The sequence below is a fragment of the Toxorhynchites rutilus genome, chromosome 2 (genome assembly GCF_029784135.1).
Source record: "Toxorhynchites rutilus septentrionalis strain SRP chromosome 2, ASM2978413v1, whole genome shotgun sequence".
Lineage (NCBI taxonomy): Eukaryota > Metazoa > Arthropoda > Insecta > Diptera > Culicidae > Toxorhynchites > Toxorhynchites rutilus.
The window spans coordinates 40,521,817-40,545,216 of record NC_073745.1 but is presented as its reverse complement, the minus strand read 5'-3'; the positions used below and the strand labels follow the sequence as shown (position 1 = coordinate 40,545,216).

Genomic DNA, 23,400 nt, shown 5'->3' with positions numbered 1-23,400 from the left:
TTACGGAAAAACACAAAAAAAAACATATAGTTTATTCCTAACTTTTAAAAAGACAACATCAAGCTCAATTGTCCCATGTTGATATTCTATTCAAAATTGTCCCACCATGTATTTTTTGTAGATCCATATCGAATAAGTCGGTTCAAGTACAAGAATTTCATGTCACACCTAATGCACTCTTTTCTGGTTTGGAAAAACGAACTAATTCTCAAACAAATAAGAAAAAGTTTAACAGAACACGTGTACACCTTGTTAGCGAATGCCTAATAACAATGAGATTTATATTCTGCGAAAGTGTTGCAGATCACTCATTTCTTCATAAAACGATGTTTCTATGCATAATCTTTCGAAAAAACACAAAAAAATATTGTTTGTTCCCAGTGTATCAAAAAACAACATCAAGTTCAATTGTCCCATGATGATATTCTAGGCATAACTGTCCCACCGTGAATTTTTAAACCCGTAATTAAGCTTGATTGATTCAGTGAGGGGATCTCATCAAATTTCATTAAACAATAGTATAGTGCTTATAAAAAACCCAGTGTATTGCTAAATTGAAATGCTTCAAGCTTTTGGTAGGCAAATATGCGACTTTGATTGCGTTTTTCTCAGTTGCTGATTTTGGAACATGGGACAACTAAATATGCATAGAACGGCAGATTTATCTCGTAGAAAAAAACCCTACCAAGCCTGTGCAGAGCATTTCCATGTAACATGACGAATCAGTTAGATATGAGTGTTCTTGGAATTTTTGAAAATAAACTTTTAGTGCACTACTCAGCTATTCACAAGAACGATAACGTCGTCGTGGCGCCAAATGTGGGGTGCGGGGCGTGCGGAACGCACACGGATACACTATTTTCGGGGTGCAAAATGATCCGAAAAAATCAGTAAAAATGTCTGAATGTCGGCATACACCCATTTTCTACAAGTGATGAAAAAATGTTGCAAGCCAATCGTATCTGATATTTTTTTATAACTGATAAAGTTTCCGGAAAATGCTAGGCGTTGTGATAGAATCGAAGGAAGTTCTTCCAGCAAATATATATATATATATATATATATATATATATATATATATATATATATATATATATAGGAGGTTGTGTCCAATACACGACCGCATTGTTGACGTAGAATAACGCTGTTATTTTATTCAAGTTGCATGTTCATAACTTCGGATATTATTTTAGAATGCCTAGAAATTTTCACTTCACGTTGCACTACTCTCTCATTCTCGAGATAAGCGCAGCTGTCATCCTTAGTGGAGAAAGTCTTACTACTGGCAAGAGAAGCCAAATCAAATACAGAATTCTAGAACGACATTTACTTTGTTGGTGACAAAATAAACGAAATAAACTCTTTCTGTTTATCTCAATAACCGCGAAAAGAGTTGGATTGCTTCATTATGGTAAGCGCAAATGCCCTGCTTGTTAAGGGTAGTTTTGCGATTGACACGCGAACCCAAATTACTCATAACATTCCAGCACGACATTCACAATGGTCTAGCTTGATATTCTCCAAATAATTATTTGTCGCACAACCTTGACGCCTGCTTCACCAAAGCGTCAGTTCAATGCATTGATGCAATGTCATAGGCACCAACGAAGACCTTATGATAACGGAAAACAAGCGATGTTAGCTGTTCCGAGTAATGAATAAGACAGCATATTTGCCTCAGCAGAGATTCATTATGCATACCCTAGCGCAAAGATTTTCATCCCGCTATCTCCTCACTTTGTTTATATTCATCATCACGGCTGCCAAACACCAAACAATCGTCCATCATAGCATCAAAAAATTAGGCGATTATTGAATCGCGACAGGGCCATGCACACGGGAGCATGCACAAATGGGATTTCAGCAAAACGAAGATGTACTATTTTTACGTACGGGTTATGAAGCACGCACGTACGCACACAAATGTCCATACATCGATGGCTTGTAACAACTAAATATACGCAAAATACGGGGGACAATAGAATAAGAAAAATGTAAATACATATTAGATATAAGATAGGCTTAAGAATTGAGTGTGATGAATGTGAGTGTGAACATTGTCAACATATCCTTATATCCCTTCCTTTTCCTGAAGAAAATATATCACCCTTCTAAACTCGAGCAGACCGCGAGTAATCGGTTTTTAACATCATTAACATTAGAATTAAGGAACAATGTTTGTATATACTTGTGATAATACAGTTAGGAGTGTGGCTCCTTCAAACTCATGTAACTGAGCCTGTAAAAAAAATGATTTTGAAAAAAATGGTTTACTATACTTATTCCTATTTTCTACTCATTAAGCTACCTGCCCACAAACATGTTAAATTTGAAAAATGTTAACTCAAAAACTAAAACAAAAACGCCTCTCTGAATTTTGGATATGTTATGTGAAAAAAACTCAGCTTTCAAGAAAAAATATTAAAAAAATTAACGCCCTTGGCCCCGAAACCATGTAAGTTATCTATATATATAAACATGGATTTATGTCTATCTGTCTGTCTGATTCTTATGGACTCGGAAACTACTGAACCGATCGACATGAAAATTGGTATGTAGGGGTTTTTGGGACCGGGGAAGGTTTTCATGATAGTTTGAGACCCCTCCCCCTCTTTAAGGGAGGGCTGCCATACAAATGAAACACAAATTTCTGCATAACTCGAGAATTAATGGAACGAAATTTGGCATGTGGAGGTTTTAGGGTGCAATAAATATTTTATGGTGGTTTGACACTCCTTTCCCCTCTCTAAAGAGAGGCTCCCATATATATAAATTTTTGGCGGGACGAAGTTTGCCGGGTCAGCTAGTAAATAATAAAAACAATGAAAAAATACGAAATAATTACGGTTAATTTTGAAAAATCATAACTTAAAAACAAAAAAAAAAACGCCTCTCTGGTTTCAAGATATGTTAGGTAAGCAATTCTCAGCTTTCAAGAAAAAAAATAAAAATTATATAGCGCCCTTGGTCCCGAAACCATATTTTTTTAATCCAAAATATATATTTTTATTAAGGCTCATATGGCGTTAGCCTGACGGGGCCGGGAGATCGATAGTTTGACAATTTGTCTTTTTATCTATGCTAGTAATATTTAACCGATTACTCGCGGTTGGCTCGAAGTTAGTATTACAAGTGTTCTCATAATTGGGATGTTACAGTCTCCAATGCTCTGTACGTGAACCCGACACGGAATATTTCGTATTGGGATGCAGCTGACCATTAACCGACCGGAACCATGTAAGCTATAAATACTAAATACAATGAATAATTACGAAATAACTACCGTTAACTTTGAAAAAGCCTAACCCGAACATAAAAAAAACCCTTCTAGTTTCGAGATATGTTATGTAAAAAAATTTCAACTTTCAAAAAAAATATATAAAAAAATATAGCGCCATGAAAACTATAAAAAACAAATACAACCAATAATAACGAGAACAGAATTCGAATTTTCTGCAAGTGTAGTATGTTTCCAAAAAATACCATGTGCATGGCTTTAATTTGGTATGTCGATCATCTAAAACGGTCTAGTAGTTCAAAAGTTATAAATTTTAAAACAATATTTTTTTTGGAGAAAAGAGGAAAAAGTTGATTTTTTGGACAACCTTAAAATAGAAATGGTCACCCTACCGGAAAAATAAAAAAAAAACGGGTCCAATGTTTTGCGATAAAGAACAAAACTACCACTTTTCACGAAAATCTGAGAACCACTATATCGGTTTGACATCGATTGGCTGTATATAAATGGATTTCTGTCTGTCTGTCTATCTGATTCTCATGGACTCGGAAACTACCGAGCAGTTCGACATGAAAATTGGTATATAGAGGTTTTTGGGGTCAGGAAAGGTTCTTATGATACTTCGAGACCCCTCCCCCCCTCTCTAAGGGGGAGCTGTCATACAAATGAACACAATTTTCTACATTACTCGAGAATTAATCAAGCAAATGAAACGAAATTTAGCATTTGGAGGTTTCAGAGTGCAATAAATGAATCTATGGTGGATAGATACTCCCCCCCCCTCTCTAAGGCAGGGGCTACCAAACAAACGAAACCCAAATTTCTGCATTACTCGAGAATTAATCAAGCAAATGAAACCAAATTAGGCATATGGAGGTTTTAGGGTGCAATAAATGTTTTTATGGTGGCTAGACACTCCACCCCCTCTCTAAGGAGGGGGCTGCCATACAAATGAAACACAAATTTCTGTATTACTCGAGGAATAATCAAGCAAATGAAACGAAATTTGACATGTAGAAGTTTCAGGGTGCAATAAATGATTCTATGGTAATTAGATACTCCTCTCCCCTCTCTTAGGGAAGGCTGCCATACAAATGAAGCACAAATTTCTGCATAACTCGTGAACTAATCAAGCAAACGGAACCAAAATTGTGCATGTGGAGGTTTCATAGGGAGCCCCCCCCCCTGTCTTGAGTTGCATAACTCGAGAACTAATCAAGCAAATGTAACCAAAATTTACATGTGGAGGTTTAGGGAGCAATAAATGTTCCTATGATGGCTCGACACACCTACCCCTTCTCTAAGGGCAAGGGGGCTGCCACACAAACGAAACACAAACTTCTTCTTCTTCTTCTTCAATGGCACTAACGTTCCTAGAGGAACTTCGCCGTCTCAACGTAGTATTACTTGCGTCATTTTTATTAGTACTTAGTTAAGATTTCTATGCCAAATAACACGCCTTGAATGCATTCTGAGTGGCAAGCTCTAGAATACGCGTGATCACAGTGCAATTCGGAGGAAATTTCTTTGACGAAAAATTCCCCCGACCAGAACGGGAATCGAACCCGAACACCCGGCATGTTAGTTATGACGCTAACCACTCGGCCACGGGTGCACAAAAACACAAACTTCTACATAACTCGAAAACTAATCTAGCAAATGGAGCCAAATTTGGGATGTGATGGTTTTTGGGTACAAGAAATGTTTCTATGATGGTATGACACCCCTCCCTCTTCTGGAATGGAGAAGGGGTCCCGTAAAAATAATACACATATTTCAACCAAACATACTCCAACCAAACATGACATCTGAACATTTCTGGAAAACTCGCATATGTTCTACAATTACATTTTGTCAAGCGTTGTTAGTCCATTTGATGTTTGCGCTAACGAAATTGATCTTCGCTCGAAAGTGAAAATGGATTTTAATGTTGTAAAACGCACTCCTTTCTTTTGATTGATCAATTTCTTACTCGCGAATTGATCAAGCAAATGAAACCAAATTAGGCATATGAAGGTTTAAGGGTGCAGTAAATAATTCTATGGTGGCTAGACACTCATGTCAAAGCTACTCTTCTTTACCTGCGGACTGGCAGTGAACGGGGATATTCATAGTACGAAGTATTCTGGCCGGATCTGGCGTCGGCTTACTACTCGAAATGATCGTTAGAGGAGATGGAGTGGCTGAATATCTATGTGGTACCCAAGTCAGCGAACCCTCCCAATATCCCAATGTCCCAATGTCTCCCAACTGCCCATCGAGAATTTCTGGGCAAACCTGAAACTTCAGATCTACTCCAACAATTTTGTCGCTAAAACTGAGAAAGGATTGATAAATAAAACGAAGGAATAAATTAAAAACATACCTATACGCATGTTTTCGTCCACCATGACGAATGGTCCGGTTAACTGCCGGAAGGCCGCTCGCATGGGCGTAGATTTTTTTGCAAGTAAGTTAATATAATTACCTTCCATGGGAAATTTATCAAACTCAATTATCTGTCTTAGTTTTTTTTATCACCATCAGATATTTTTTTTATCCCATTTGTTTATTTCAGGCTCATTAGCATTTTAGCTGTAACAGAGCCGAATTTTAATCGTGTACATGTCACATATTTATCATATCTATAATTAGCACATTACACAGTTGCCATTTTTCGGCGTTATAGTATTCCTTCTATACATATGGTACATTACATTTCACAGTAGCCATTTAGGCGTAAGAGTATTCGTTCTGTTCTTCCATTGTCCAGTTAGACCGGACAGCGGAGACAGTTGATATTATCATTGTTGAGTTATTAATAGAATAGCAGCCCGATGTGTCTTGCAGAGCAGAGCCGTTGTATGGATGAATCGATCTTATTTCGACCGTGGATCGATCTCCATCGCTGATGATTGTTGCGTGGACGTAGTTATTCTGTAACAACACGAAGATGGTCAATGAGGGCCCTGAGTTTTGAACTCACGATCGATCGCTTACTAAGCGAACGCGCAGCCAATGTGGCTACGGAGGCCCCCCACCATCAGATATAAAATCCATGTTTTTAATGTAAACGTTACCCTAGAAGAACTTTGGCGCGAGGGACTAAATAGCGAATTTTTAAAATTTGGAAAAAAATATGCTCGCGATTCCTAGCAATTTCAAGTCTGTGTTCGCGAATATGTTCGCAGAAAAACTCATGATTTGGCGAATGATTTGTTTGTGTGACATAAAACTAGCATTTTGTGACTGAAGAAGGTTTCTTTTCATAATAACGATGAATGGATTATCAGAGTTTTTTTCATGAAATATAATGCGATTACCTTTGTTTCATCATTTGAAATTGTTTCGCTTGAAAGATGCTTAAAACATACACGCATTTGAAACTGACCCGTTTCTAAATGATCTGTGCAGAGAAAGTAGTTCTTGAACATCAATTAAGGTAGAACTATTGTGGCAATACAGAAAATGAATCATTCAACCAATTTCCGAGATCCATAATATCCATAGCAGTACTCGACTGCAATTTTTCTAGCCCATATTCGGTAAACAAATTACAAATCCTAAAAGCAACATTAATTTTCAGTTCACATCTTTGATTTGTAGTCATCACATGACAATCAACTTTTTTGCTATACAATATATGATTGGCTACCGTTGCCTGTCCTGCTGGTTGTACAAATTTCACTTCTGGTAAAGTCAAAACAACAAAAAATAACCACCAAGTATCAGCATGATGGATTTACGTTTTCTGCTGAGGTGATGGTAGTTTTTTTTTCGCTTGTTTCATTCATCAATTTTCAAATTTATTGTTGTCCAGCTGCGCAGACCAGCTGTAGGCACTAATAATGGTCAATACGCTTATCGCATGTTGCGATCATTGGTTCGTGCAGACCTATAAAACAAGTACCCGGCCAGGAACTGAGAAATACTTTCGCTTTCGTTGGATCGAAGAGGGTTTTTTTCTGCTGCTGTTGGTTTTGCAATCGCTGCTACTGTCTGAGCTGCGAGCAGACAGAAGCCGGAATGCATAACCTACGCATCACCGTTAATTTGTGGGGTAGGATGACTCGTTGTTTGTTTTGACTGATTGCTTCTATTGGCGGTGACTACTTTGGAGACAATGGATTTCTCTGATTAAAGGGGTTTAATTTGCGGGCATTTTTCTCTATTCCCGTAATCGAAAGTTAACCGCAATTTACAGTTCATTGTTTGAACTGAGCGCAAACCGTAATTCGGAATTACGGGTTAAGCGTATTTGAAATTAGTTGGAAATTAACTCACCTTTTTGCTTCCGTTGCCCATAGAGTGATCGGTCAGGTACAAACTATTCCGCTCCGGGTCCGATGCTGGGCCACAGGCCGAGGTGCGTCGTGATTCGTCGAATCAAAACACCGATTTATCTCTGTCTAAAACGCGACCGTTTCCTAGATTCATGTTTCACCAAAACTCAATCAATTTCTGAATCAACCAACGGATGGATCGCCAGCCGGTGCAGGAGCAAAGCTTTGATTGTGTCGCTTCCGGCCGTCACTCACTCAGTTACAAAACCAAAAATTTACCACTGTAAACTGTAAATTTGCAAGTCAAATCGTTGATCAAACAATTCGGGGGTTGGGTCCAGCAATTATTGACAACAATCGGTTGCACAATTCCCAAAAAAATAGGAGAAATAAAACCGGTGCGGAACTGTGGCAGTGAGCGCTCTCTTTCGGAGCGGTACGCAAACAGAAACAAAAAGACAAAACGCGATATGCGGTAATTCGGTTGTGTCACTTTTCCGGCACTTGGCGGCTGGCACGCACTGCTTCTGCTTCTCTTGATCTTCTAGTATATCTTCTCACACTTCTCCACTGAGATGTGCTGCTCTACTTTTAATTTTCAAATCAATGCCTACACCTCGTGCTGTCGGAACGAAGAAAGAAAGAAACAAACAAAATAAAACATAAAAAAATTATCACCTTCAACTTTTTTCTTTCTCTGTTTCTCTGTTTCTGTGTTTGTGATAATCTTTCGCTTAATTCGGTACGCTTTCAAGATTATGGAAACTGTGTTGATTTATCCGTGTGAAAAAAACGCTTTTCCACCACTGACTTCCAGTGATTGTTATTATTGTTGTTGTCGCCGTCATTCGGAGCCCGGTTTCGGTCAGTGGGCCAGTGCGTGACACTCGGTTAATGTATGGGAGATACGCATGTCCTCAATGAATGTGTTTTCGAATCGTAATGTTTCTTGTAGTACACGGCAATCAACCTCCTTCTCCTCGGTCTTGTGTCTGTGCGTGGACCCAAAGCTGCGAATTTATGGAAAAACTGTATCATTCTCCACAGTCATGATGGTCTCTCCGGTAATCTGACACACGCGCAGCCTCGGCACTGTCTGTGACCTGATCTGAAAATAAACATATAAAAAAAGCATTTTCAATTTCCATTATTTTCGTCAGCATTAAGTAAAGAGTCGAGGAAAACCGGTTGCGAGCTGACCGAAATGTATCGCAAATGTGCCGTATGCTCAAGGGCATGGTTTCAAAAAAGATTCAGACGCACAACGCGAACGCTCAGATCTTGATTTTGTTGGGATCTATACCGTTGAGCGCGTGCAAGTTTGCAATTCTAATCAAGCCGGAAATGAATAATTCTAGGAAATATACATAAAAAGGTTACCTATTCAAAACATCTGGATTGCGGAAAACAGAGCTTTGAACTTCTCTAGTTCGGTACCTTTGAATGTGATAATACCATTCAGAACGTTTGGCTTTCGGAACATCAATCCAATCATCACCTCTTCGATAATTCAATTAGACGAGTCAAAGATGTATACGTCATTGATGCAATAACCTTCAAATTGCAGAAGTCGTTTACTGAACTTGTTTAACACATTTTTTGAGCCGAATATTGACCCGAAAGACATAAAGTAAAAGTTGACTCTTCATTTTTGACTTCTATCCAGGTATTCCTAGGCCCCCGGCAGCTGGTCTAGGATAGCGTCACCTCCAAACGCAATGAATTGAATATCCCTTTACCTTTTGCCGTGATCATTTTCTAAGGTGTTTATGCTAACCTCAATAAAACATATTAGTTGGAAATGTAGATATTTCTTCATTAACGTTTCCGTATCAATATTTTCTTTCAGATTGTTAATTATTTTATATTTAAAGATCCATTTATTCGACCATAACTTGTAATGAAGCAAAAAATTATCACTAGGAACATTTTCAACAATGTTTTCTTCGGGCATATAATTTGTTTAATGCCCATTGAAAATGCTGGAAACATCCGGCATAAGGTTTCGTAAATCAATGAAATCTAAACTCTTGAAGAAAACTTCGCCTTTGAAGAGTTTTAATGAAGTACTGTTATTTTTATTTAATAACCTTGATAATAATGTGAATTAATTGTGTAGATTTCTGTTTTTTTTTTATCTGTATTATAGTGACTTTCAACTCATTTGGCTGGTTCGTCACTTTTACTTCCATTTTTGGAAGAATGTCGGGAGTGAGAATTGAACTCGTGACCTTTAGCGTGAGAGACATGGATGTTACCACTACGCCAGATCGCCTCCAAGGTTTCTGTTAAGAAATATAGTCACGAATAGAAAAAACAGTGATAAATGAGAAATTCTAAAATTCATAAATTAAATATTGGGACCTTTCATGTAATTCTAGTTGTACAGAATTTTGCTCGTCTGCTGTTATAGATACAGTCGGGTGAAAGCTGACGGCATAATTTTTTCGAGCTTTTCGGTTTGCATGTTGCATCCCTGTTATTTTGCTTTGGGAAACATTTCGGCAACGTGTCAAAATGTCCAACTCGCAACACACAACGTTCGAGAAAGACCTCGATTCGCTAAGATTGGGCCTGATCACGAACATCACTGCCACGTACGCCTACACGTCACTTATACTTCACTTAATCATTTTGAGTCTATCATCATTGTCACGGACAGTTGCGTGTAAAAATAAACTCCGTGAAGTGAAAGAGTTCATTTCCTTTTATAAGAGACACGCAGTTGCATAATTTCGAACGTTTGAACGTTATGTAGGTAAAATTAATACAGTGTATGAGATGATATTCCATTTAATTAAGCGTATGTTTTAGAATGACAAGTTTGCGATTATACCTCGATGATTTGGTATTTCAATGCCAACTATTCAGGCTCATCCCATGACTCATTTGTTTGGTGCGTTAATTTGCTGAATTAAACGCTGGTTTAAAGATGAGGAGGAATACTTGGTTGCTCGTGAATAATGTAGTTGTAGAGTATAAGGGATTGTGATTTTATTTCCTTTTTCTAGAAACAAAACATGACTATTATGTATAATAATGAACATCTCGCATATTCTTTTTCTTAGCTCTGTCTTACTCGTTTGAATAGTGAGAAGTATTTAGTATAGGTCGAGCTTAGAATCATTTTGTAAGAACTACATTTCTACATTTCTTTAACTCATAGAACTTATCCACCTCACGATCAGTATAATCTGAGCTACTCCCATATGGAATTCTGAATTCCAGACCTTTTATCCTTCCTATTCTAGTGTAATTTGATATACGGGACACAAGGTTTGACTTAATTATTTAAACAGAAACTGGTTAACAGCATCGGTCTAAAACATTATCTTCATATAAAACATCTGATGGATTTCAATGAATGTGAAAGCGATGAAGATTTTCTTTAGACGAATATCAAAATTATGAAAAAAGAATTTCAAAACAGTATCTTGTGAATGCTTTGCAATGATAGACTCATTTCTTCCTTGTTTGAAATTTATTATCAGTTCAGTTCAATTCTTTGTTTTTAACAAGCATTAAACTTTGCAGTTCATTTGGCTCTTAAATCTATTATCACTTTTTTAATATTCTTTTATTCAAAACATGTCTTCATTCGCTATCCAACTCTTGACGAGTAAAGTTCAGTTTCGTTATTGTGCGTTGCCACTTTTACTATTGTGCGATTGGTATAGTGTACGAGTGAAGGTCATTGCTGTCCGCTTTCGAATTTACCTTTTGTGAAGTGGAACAAAGGAAGCAGCGCTCTTGCAGCTTGCAACCCTTGGCGGCTGTTGAACATTGGCATACGGGATCGCCATCGTGTGGCTGTCGTTAACGGGAATTATCATCACGTGACCGTGTGAGCTATGCTTGCGCTATTGTGTTGATCCATAGCGCGTAGCCTCTGTCTCTCCCTGGTTAGGGCAGTAGAGCGCAGTATCGGAACAACTTTTATATTAAGGTACACATATTTAATATTAATATTATTGTTCAACTCATATGTTCATTGCTTAATATTATCATCATAATTTTTTGTTTGTTTGTTTTGTTATTTTTTTTTTGAGATTATTGTTAAAATCAATAATAGATTAGAAATAAGACAAAAATTTTTGTAAAATGGAGAATAGTGGAGGATCTCCAGAGATGGAGATCTCCGATAATGAATCCCATTCAAGATCTGGGAAAAAACATAAACGAGTCCCTCAAAAAGATGATAATTCTTCTGGGGACGAATCTGCTCATCCTTCCAAGCCCCCCTCTAAGAAAATAGCAAGCCTCCCTTCTGAACCCACTGTTACTTCCACTCCCCCTCTCCCATCATCGATTTCGCTTCCCCCTTCTGATGTTTCCGATCCAACCCAATCCTCGTCCTCGTCCTCGTCTTCTCCCTCTGTTGTCTCCGCTCCACGTGTCAGAGTTTATCCAGAAGATGCACCTGGAACTGGCCCGTGGGTTGTTTTCCTCCGGCCAAAACCAAAAGGAAAAAGCCTTAACGTGATTCAGATCATGAAAGATCTGGCCAGATACACTTCTGTATCTGAAATTCGCAGGGTTAGACCGAACAAATTGCGGGTTGTCGTGAATGAACGGAAACACGCAAACGAGATTGTTGCTGACCAACACTTCACTCTCGAATATAGAACATTTATACCCTCCCATAACGTAGAAATTGAGGGGGTGATAACTGAAACGGGTCTGACGAGCGAACAAATAAAAAAAGAAGGAAAAGGCAAGTTCAAGAAGCTTCCCTCAATGGAAGTAAAGATCTTGGACTGTCGCCAACTCGGGAAACTCTCCCATGATGGGGACCAAACTAAATTTACGCCGTCAGACTCGTTTCGAGTCACCCTTGCTGGTGCCGCCCTCCCTGACTACGTTATGGTGGACAAATTGAGACTACCTGTGCGACTCTTCGTGCCAAAGCCCATGACTTGCAACAAATGCAAGTCAGTTGGTCACACTTCGGATTATTGTGCCAACAAGGAGCGCTGTGCCACTTGCGGAGAGCAACATGAGGGGAAATCCTGCAGTGCGACTGAGCATAAATGTCCATATTGCGAGGGATCCCCACACGAGCTCTCAGTTTGTGAAAATTACAAGAGTCGCTGGGAGAAACAGAAGCGCTCTTTAAAGGAACGCTCGAAGCGCACTTTTGCGGATATTTTAAAGGGCGCTTCTCCACTGGCCCAACAACAACAACAACCAATCTCAACACACAATATCTTTTCCACGTTGCCAGTTGATGAAATGGAAGCGGACACAGCTAGCGGGGGCACACCGTTTATTTTCAAAGGGAATCCCCGGCGCAAAAATGTGACCACTCCCAAAGTTCAAGAACAAGTCCCCCCGGTGATACCCCCAGTTAGCTTGCCTAAAAAACCGAGTGCAGCGGACAAGCAAAATCAGGTTCCTCCTGGCTTCCGTGGGAATAGTTCACCTTCGAACGACCCAGCACTCGAGGGGACATCAAAAACCCCAACTGTCCCTGTTTTTCCGTCCAGCTCAACTTCCCAATCGGGATTTATAAAGTTGTCTGACCTTTTGGATCAAATCTTCAAGTGTTTTAATGTTTCCGACTCCATCAGAACCCTTGTCATCTCAATGCTTCCAGTATTAAAGACAATTTTACAGCAATTGATGCAAACATGGCCCCTCCTTGCAATGATTATGTCTCTTGATGTCTAATTTAGATAGAGAGGTCGGAGATATCACTGTTTTTCAGTGGAATTGTCGTAGTCTTATCCCTAAATTGGATACATTCAAATTTTTAATTCATAACTTCAATTGTGATGTTTTTGCTCTGTCCGAAACTTGGCTTTCTTCGCGAGATGATATCTCTTTCCACGATTTTAATATTATACGCTTGGACCGTGATGATAGATACGGAGGGGTGCTTTTGGGGATCAATAAGTGCCACTCATTTTTTCGAATTGACTTTCCACCTATTGGAGGGATCGAAGCTGTTGCTTGTCATGCAAACATCAGAGGCAAAGACCTCTGTGTTGTCAGCTTGTATTGGCCTCCGAGAGCTGCGGTTAGCCGCAAACAACTTGATGACATGTGCTCACTCCTTCCTGAGCCACGATTGATCTTGGGAGACTTCAACTCTCATGGAACTGCCTGGGGGGAACAGTACGACGACAATCGTTCATTGTTGATATATGACCTTTGTAACAACTTCAATATGACCGTTTTGAACACTGGGGAAACAACACGTGTGCCTAAACCTCCTGCTAACCCAAGTGCTCTTGACCTCTCGTTTTGCTCGAATTCACTATCGTTAGATTGCAAGTGAAATGTAATCCAGGACCCCAACGGTAGTGATCACTTGCCAATCAAAATTTCCATCACCATTGGGTCGAATTCTTCTGAATCTATAAACATGGCATATGACCTCACAAGACACATTGACTGGAAAAAATATACGGACGCGATTGCTCTAGCCATCAATTCCAGAGATGGTTTACCTCCATTGGAGGAGTATAACTTCCTTTCTCGTTTGATCTATGACAGCGCGGTTCGCGCTCAAACGAAACCCATCCCAGGTTCCACTATTCGTCGAAGGCCTCCCAATCTATGGTGGGATAGCATATGTTCCAAGCTTTATGTAGAAAAATCGAATGCATTTAAAGCTTTTCGGAAACGTGGAACCCCTGAAAATTTTCAGACGTATTTGGACCTTGAAAATCAATTTAAAAACTTGATCAAAGGGGAAAAACGTGCTTATTGGCGAAATTTCGTGGGAGGTTTGTCACGAGAAACGTCAATGAAAAAATTATGGAAAGTGGCTCGAAACATGAGAAATCGCTCTTCAACGAATGAAAGCGAAGAATATTCACATCGATGGATTTTTAATTTTGCACGGAAGGTTTGTCCTGATTCCGTTCCTGTGCAAAAAATTGTTCGAGATATACCACAAGATAGGTGCGATCTTGATTCCGAGTTTTCGATGGTAGAATTCTCTCTTGCTCTCCTTTCTTGTAACAATTCGGCTCCAGGAACGAATAGAATTAAGTTCAACTTGTTGAAACACCTCCCTGATGTGGCGAAACATCGCTTGTTGAACTTATTCAATCGGTTTCTGGAGCATAATATTGTTCCAGATGATTGGAGACATGTGCGAATTATAGCTATTCAAAAACCCGGAAAACCCGCGTCCGACTTCAATTCGTACCGCCCAATAGCAATGCTGTCTTGTATACGGAAATTGTTGGAGAAAATGATCTTGTTTCGCCTTGATCGTTGGGTTGAAACGAATGGCCTACTCTCAGATACACAATATGGGTTCCGCAGGGGCAAGGGGACGAATGATTGTCTTGCGTTGCTTTCTTCAGAAATTCAAATGGCTTACGCCGGAAAAAACAAATGGCTTCAGTATTCTTGGACATAAAGGGGGCCTTTGATTCGGTTTTAATAGAGGTTTTGTCAGACAAATTACACTCTCGGGGTTTGCCGCCTCTATTGAATAATATGTTATATAACTTGCTTTGTGAGAAACATTTGAACTTTTCTCACGGAGATTCGGCAGTAAGTCGGGTTTCTTACATGGGCCTCCCCCAGGGCTCATGTTTAAGCCCCCTTTTGTACAACTTCTATGTAAGCGACATCGACAATTGTCTTACACAAAATTGCAGCCTAAGACAACTTGCAGATGACGGAGTGGTGTCTGTCGTAGGATCAAACGAATCCGACCTGCAAGGACCCTTACAAGATACTTTGAACAATTTTTCAACCTGGGCCATTGGGCTAGGGATCGAATTCTCCACGGAGAAAACAGAGATGGTGGTTTTTTCTAGGAAGCATAGACCAGCAAAACCAAAGCTTCAACTTTTGGGTAAACCGATCACTCATGCTATGTCATTCAAGTATCTTGGTGTCTGGTTCGACTCCAAATGTACTTGGGGGGCCCATATTAGGTATCTGAGTAAAAAATGCCAACAAAGAATAAACTTTCTCCGTACAATTACCGGCACCTGGTGGGGAGCCCATCCCGAAGATCTTATAATGTTGTATCGAACAACTATTCTCTCAGTGATGGAGTATGGCAGTTTCTGTTTTCAATCAGCTGCCAAAACACACCTCATTAAACTCGAGCGAATTCAGTATCTTTGTCTCCGTATCGCGTTGGGATGTATGCCCTCAACGCATACCATGAGTCTCGAGGTTTTGGCAGGCCTACTCCCACTAACAGATCGCTTCAATTTATTATCTCTTCGGTTCCTCATCCGGTGTAAGGTTATGAACCCATTGGTGATCGGAAATTTTGAGCAGCTGATCGAGCTAAATTTTCACTCCGGATTCATGAGTTCATATCATGAATTCATCTCCATGCAGGTTGATCCTTCTTCGTATATTCCCAACCGTGTTTGTTTCCCTGACTACATCAATTCCTCTGTGCATTTTGATCTGTCCACGAAGCAAGATATCCATGGATATTCAGATTACCAACGATCGAGGATCGCTCCAACGATCTTCGATGAAAAGTATGGGGGTATCAATTGTGATAATATGTACTTTACTGATGGGTCCACTATAAACGAGTCCACAGGATTTGGAGTGTTCAACGAATTTTTTAGCACCTCACACAGTCTTCAGAATCCTTGCTCAGTGTATATTGCTGAATTGGCAGCAATTCATTGGGCGCTGGACAGCGTCGCCTCACGACCTGTTGAACACTATTACATTGTAACGGATAGTCTTAGCTCTGTCGAAGCTATCCGTCCAGTGAGGCCGGAAAAGCACTCGCCGTACTTCCTTGAGAGAATACGTGAAATTTTGAGTGCTTTAACCAGACGCTGTTATGTCATTACCTTTGTCTGGGTCCCTTCACATTGCTCAATTCTGGGTAATGAGAGGGCTGACTCATTAGCAAAGGTAGGTGCAATTGAAGGCGATATTTATCAGCGTCAAATCGCCTTCAATGAATTTTATTCTTTAGTCCGCAAAAATACCATCGCAAACTGGCAACGTAAGTGGAACGAAGATGAATTGGGCCGGTGGTTTCACTCGATTATCCCTAAGGTTAGCCTCAAACCGTGGTTCAAAAGTCTAGACTTGAGTCGGGACTTTATCCGCACCTTCTCCCGACTCATGTCCAATCACTGTCCGTTAGATGCACTACTCTTTCGTTTCATTCTTGCCAGCAGCAATCTCTGCGTTTGTGGCCAAGGTTATCACGACATCGAGCACATTGTTTGGTCGTGCGAGGTGTATCTGGTCGCCAGATCGAATTTAGAAAACTCCCTTCGGGCCCGAGGAAGACAGCCCAATGTGCCGGTGAGAGATGTGTTGGCTCGGTTAGACCTTGATTACATGTCCCATATATATGTTTTCCTTAAAGCTATAGATCTTCGTGTGTGATTGCCCCTACATCATTATACCCTCCTTTCCTTCCTTTGCGGGTAATTCGTCCCCTTGCTACAAATAGTAGAATAAGTTGAAATGTAAATACACTATAGATATACGAATAGATTTATAAATTGAGTGTTCATCAACATTGTTACAATTTCCTTATATGCCATCCTTCTCCTAAAAATATGTCACCCTTCTAAACTCGAGTACACCGCGAGTAATCGGTTTTCCACCTTACTAACCATAGATGTAAGAAAATTGTTTCTATATATATATAGTTTTAAAAATATATTTAAGAATTCGGCTCCTTTAAACTTAAGTAACTGAGCCTGTAAAAATAAACGAATAAAAAAAACATGTCTTCAAAACAATATTGTTGAAAATATTTATTATGTAAAAAAGAAAAAAAAAATATGGCCTTATTCCTTATAACTATCGTCCGTTATAACTATCGTGCGAATTGTATCGATTTGCAAAATACAAAAAAAATTTCGGTGTAATAGGTTTAGGGATCGGTCAATTATTCAATTTACATAATAGGGCCCATTATTTCCGATAGATAGTTCTTATACCTCTAGGTATAATTCCTCAAATACCTAGATAATCATATTGGGTGTATTTTCATAGAAAATGAATACTTTATGAACATACAAAATGACAATTTCCTCTTAAAAATCAACGATATTAATTGATGGAACTTAACAGAAAAAAAAAGAATTACTCATCAATTATTTAGTATCCGATAATTAGTTTTATTTCATAAAAAAATACCTTTGAATATTTATTAGTATGATATTTTCTTTTTCCTTTAACTAACCCTCCTATACTCCGGTCTCACAGACTGAAAATCAATAATTATGTTTTGAGAAGGCTGAACTAAATGATTATTGAAACTGAATAAAGTTGAAGAAAAAATATTTTCTGGAGTCTTGTCTATTTAATTATATATTCTTACACTTTAAATAAATACCAAGAACGCCTAAAATTACTCAATAGCAATACTACAGAGATGCGCCCAGTCTGTGATACCGTGCTCGAGTGTACGAGTTATGATCCTGCGCGCGAGTACAGGAGGGTTAAAACTTTGTTGTATCGTTTAGTACTACATTCATTTTCTAATGACTTTTTCATACAGTCAACGAAGGTAGACCGCAGCCTGGAGACTGTACCGAAAAGTCTTCAGTAACATATATTCGTGAATAAAAATTAAACGAGATTGTTATTTCAACTTTTGTTTTTGGTTCATTGAAGATCAGTACAATATGAAATAATAGTGTGACTAACATAAGTAAAAAATATATGCTCTATAGAACGAACGCACTTTTGACGAAAGACCTTTCATCAAATTTTGCACAGTTACTGTTCTGCATTTCCTGGATGCTGCTGTCCATTTTTTTCTGAATTCCTCCACGGTCTGGGAAACTGTTCCCTCCTTCTTGAAGATCCGTTTCACAATCGCCCAGTAACATTCAAATGGTCGGAACTCTGAACAATTTGGTGGATTGATGTTTTGTGAAGAAAATAGGAGACCGTAGACTACAAGTACAAATAGCTTGCCATATTAGAACCTTCTCTCCAATTTTTTCCAGCCCAAACGTGCATTCAGCATAGCCTACCTCCTCATCCGCCGATTTCCTGTATAATTGTGACTCTGGAAGCGTTTTTGAATCCTGTTTGACGTATGTTTCGTCGTTCATCAAGATGAACATATAATTCGAGGAGAGCTCGTTGTCATACTTGTGGATGATATTTTTCACACTTGTGTGATGCACTTTAAACCGTTTTGCGATTTGGTTGAACTTTGGTTTTGGTTTTTGCACTTTTCAGTACACAAAGTTTGCAGAATTTTCTTGCTTACCTGAAGATCAATTCTAGTCATAGCGAAAACGAACAACTTAAACGGAATGAATCGATTGCACAAACTTTTGTTGACATGTAAACAAACTTTTGCTTGCATGCACACTAAAACAAGTTCACCCATTTTTGAGTAGAACCATTATAAAAGTTGCTAATTACTTTTCGATACAGTTCTTAACATTTGAACAATTAGTCGTCATGTAATACCCCTGATATGGTGGAACGGATAAGACGCCAAACGGCACTTAAAGAACTGCAAAGACATAGACTGTAAAGTGATTTTATTTCGCTGTGTCATTGGCATTGCTATTGGCATCGTAATCACGCCATAACACACATACCAGTGTGAATCACAGTGAGTGAGAACTGGAGAACGAATGCACAATCGCAGCGGTGCCTGCGATCATCCGAACGAGCAACAGCCATTATCGTTATGGTTTTTTGACGTAGAACTACGTCTTTCAGAAAGGGTGCCAAATCAGAAAACAGGTCACGATTTTATGAAATAAAGTTAACGTTAATAACTAATTTCACTGTGAACGAATTCTCATGATTTGCATATCAATCGAATCGGAAATTCTCTAAGATTTGAAATGCTGCACATTACAATTCGCTAATCTCTAAACGGTTTAAATTCATGAAAACTGGAAGAATCTCCTTTTCCCCATACATTTGTTCTGCCGATTTGTGTGCCCTACCCTACCCTACGCTACCCGTAGTTATAACTCGAACATTTCTTAACAGATCGGAAAGATGTTTGCATCATTTGATAGGAAATATCTATAACGTCTATCACAATTAATAAAATGTTATTTTTCATGAGATGAACAATTGAATAACTGTAAAATTTCAAGCGTTATCTAAACACCCTAACAGCCAATGATTGATTGGCCCGATTTACGGTTTCCCCAATACAGACTTCAAAATCGATGTACCTGTAGAAATCAGCTTTACAAATATACATGCAAGTCGGAGGTATTTTCACCCACTGAGCTGTGTTTCCCTAACACGGACTTAAAAATTAATGGTCCTGGTGGAATCCGCTTTGCGAATACATGCAAGTCGGGGGTATTTTTGGTGTTGAGTACTCTTGTACTCGATTGTAGTTGTGCAGACCGGAATATGTTTCCCTAAAACTTACTTTTAAACTGAGAAGTCTGGGAAAATCGTCTATTCGGATATTAGAGATGAATGTACTTTCGCGGTTCGAGAACTACGTAAACATGAAATGTGCAATAATTTCAGAGGGAAATGTAGAATACAATGTTCGTTTGACAATTTTTCCGTTTACATATTTTGGTAGTCCTAGGAATCACACCAAACGTAAAAGGACGTTCATCAAATTTATTTGTAACGAAGAACATAATCTATTACAAAAATTTCGATGCATTCTAGAATAATATTCAAAGTGGTAAACAAGTGGATTGCATAATATAATTGCGTAGTTCTACGTCGAAAATATGCGGTCGTGTCTTAGATATAACCCCTTACAATTTTTTTATCAGAATTTCATTTTATAGAAATTATTCCAAATTATTGCATTTATTAGCCTCATAAATGATGGCAGAAGGTCTTCTGATATGGAGATCTCTTACGATGGCTCCCTTTCGAGTGATCAAAAAGGGTCGCTTAAGCTCGTTCCGAAGGGTCGTTCGGAAGATTAATCTTCCGGAGAAAAGTCTACCCATCTCAACCCTCGACCTCGCCTTCTTCCTCAGTTGTTTTCCCTCCCCATTATGGTCTATCCAGAAGTTGCACCTTGAATTGGCCCGTTGGTTGTTTTCTACCGGCCCAAGCTAAATGGAAAACCTTTTTCTCTGTATTACAGTGACTTTCAACACTTTTGGCTGATTCGTGACTTTAAAAAACCGAAAATCTCTTAACTTCATTCAGACCATGAAAGATCTGGCAAGATATTTCTCCGTGGTCGAAAATCCCAGGTTAGACCGAACAAACTGCGTGTAGTCGCAGCTGATCAAAAGGATGTTAACGATATTGTTGTTGACAAGTGGTTTATATTAAAATATCACGCATACGTGCCTTTTCATAACGTATTAACATCGGGGGTGATAACCGAAGCGAGTCTGATGCTCCCCTCGAATAAGGTTAAGATCATGGACTGTTGTCTATTTGGATAAGTCTCCCATCGAAATTTACGCCGTCCGACTCGTTTTGAGTTACTTTTACTGGTTCCGCCCACCCTAACTGGACAAAATGAGGCTATCGGTGCATCTATTCATGTAGAAGCCCATGACTTGCGAAAAATGCAAGCCAGTTGTTCACACAGTAGCTTATCAAAGATATCACTGTTTTACAGTGGAATTGTAGTAGTCTTACATTAGAACGTTCAAAATTTTAATTCATAACAATAATTGGTCTGTCCGAAACTTGGACTACAAACAAAAGATGAGGCAAATAATTATTGAATGTGGAATTTTTGAATTTTGAAGATCAAACTTATGTAAGCCATTTTAATGGAATACAGTCATTACTTTGTTGTGTTATTACATAAGACGTGGTTGACTATCAATAAATAACTAAAAAATTATTGAAATATTATTCAAGATTCAAACATTGTCGAGACATTTATGAACAATAAAACACAAAACGTTCTTCATATTCCCGGAAATGAAAGCTCTTTGTTTCACCCAGGATGACGATCCCGGTGACAGCCGAAGCTGTTCCTGGTAGTGCTGGTGGTAGATACTCACAAGCATTGCCAGTTGTGTCTGACATCTCCCTCCTAGAACAATTTATATCCCAGGAACAAAGGTTGCCAACTACAATTTTCGATAATCACGAAGAATGAAAATAAAAACCAGGAAGAAATGAGGACAGCTCGTCTTGGGTTGTCCGGAATATTCGTACTGATTTTTGGGAAAACGAAAGCACCATTTTTATAGGCAGACTTACATGTATTCAGTTTTATTCTGCATTCTATAATCTTAATATTTTATCCTTCAACCTCTTGTCACCTTCTGTAATTTTTCAGGCAACTTAAAAATTTCTTCCTCCTAGAAACATGTTTGTTTTCTCGCACTCTTTATGTTGGTCATAAAGGTTGATGTTTTTGCCATCGGAAAAAGTTTGCAAAATCACCAAATGAGGAGAGCATATCAGCAGTGGATGAATTGTTGATTTTTTATGTTGATGTTATTTGATTCGATTATAGATATATTTACTATAATTTCACCTTATAAGTTGATTGTACTTTGAATCCGTGTACCCGTGGCCGTTATAGTGGTGCTCAGATTTTCGTGAAAAGTGTTACTTTTGTTCCTTTTCGCAAAATATTAGACCCGTATTTTTTATTTTTTCAATAGGGTGCCCATTTTCATTTTTGGGTGGTCCGAAATATCGTTTCCATTTCTCCCAAAAATGACTTTTTAAAAAAAAATCATAACTTGTGATCTGAATCGGCCCAGTAGTTTAAAAGTTATGAATTGTTGTGGAGGAAAAAAGGGGTAAAAATTGATTTTTCAAACCATCGGTTAATTTTGAAAAATAATTACTCAAGAACAAAAAATAATGCCTCTCTGACTTTTGGATACGTTATTGAAAAAAAAAACCTCAGCTTTCAAGAAAAAAAATATACAAAAATATAGCGCCCTTGGTCCGGAGACCATGAAAACTATAAAAAACAAATACAATCAATAATGACAAAATCAAAACCTATAATTTTTGCAAGTGTAACATTTTTCCAAGAAAGACCAACTTATTAGCTTAAATTTGATAGCTCGACCATCTAAGTCAGTTCAGTAGTTCACAAGTGAATGAATAGAATTTTTAAAAAAGTCATTTTTGGAAAAAAGGGGTAAAAGTTGATTTTTGGACCACCCTAAAATGGAAATGGTCACCCTAATGTAAGAAAAGAAAAATGTGGGTCTACTGCTTTGCGGTAAAGAACAAAATTACCACTTTTCACGAAAATCTGAGAACCAGTATATCGGTTTGGCATGGAATGGCTGTATGTTGACATTGAATTCAAAAAGTTTTTATTGAGTAATATTACACTCTGAAATGTATTTCCTCATCAATAACTTTGTAGCTACATGTACATTAGGGCGCCCATGAAAATGGTCAACTCGAGTTTCAAAAATTTACCCCATAAAAATGTTCACCACCTCGAAAAAACACCCTATGCAAAATATCAGCTCAATCGGACTTAAGGGAGAGTGGCGTGACTCAAATTTTAAGGTTTGTGACACCAGTAAATGAAGTTCGAATGAGCTAATATTTTTCGTAGCGTATATCATTGTGCGAATCAACATTTCGTAGCAAGTTCCGAATGAAAAATCGAGATAACTATTTTTATTGGCACCCTAAACTATACTTTTCGTTTCGCATGCCGAAAAAAAAACCCAGTCCCAGAGTGTCGATTTTTGACAAAAAATTTTTTTCGAGATGACACTAGATCTGCCATTTTAAGACATTTGGCATCAACAATTTTTTTACGAAAACTCCGATTTCCTTTACTCCCCCCTTGGGTGATTTTTCGATTTTCAAAAACACTCAAAATTTGACCGCTTTGCGCCACTCTCCTTTAAGTCGGATTGAGCTGAAGTTTGGCATAGGGTGTTTTTTCGAGGTGGTGAACATTTTGTTTAGGGTAACTTTTTGAAATTTTAGGGTCGATTGTTTCCCATACAATTCATCGGCACCCTAATGTACATACACATCATACAAGGTAATGATGTTCCTCAAATT

At 38.5% G+C, this 23,400-nt stretch overlaps 1 protein-coding gene across 6 annotated transcripts in view; it reads right to left on the bottom strand.

Annotated features, from left to right (window-relative positions):
• LOC129768683 (formin-J-like) overlaps nt 1-23,400 on the bottom strand; it is a 312,599-nt gene that overhangs the window by 172,060 nt on the left and 117,139 nt on the right. For 3 of the 6 annotated variants that reach the window (XM_055770471.1, XM_055770472.1, XM_055770473.1), the window contains exon 2: nt 7,502-8,122. In XM_055770471.1, coding sequence (XP_055626446.1) covers nt 7,502-7,522 — 21 coding nt within the window. In that variant the 5' untranslated portion in view covers nt 7,523-8,122. Of the gene's footprint in view, nt 1-7,501; nt 8,609-23,400 lie in introns of all 6 variants that reach the window. The other 3 variants (XM_055770475.1, XM_055770469.1, XM_055770474.1) reach the window with 2 other exon arrangements.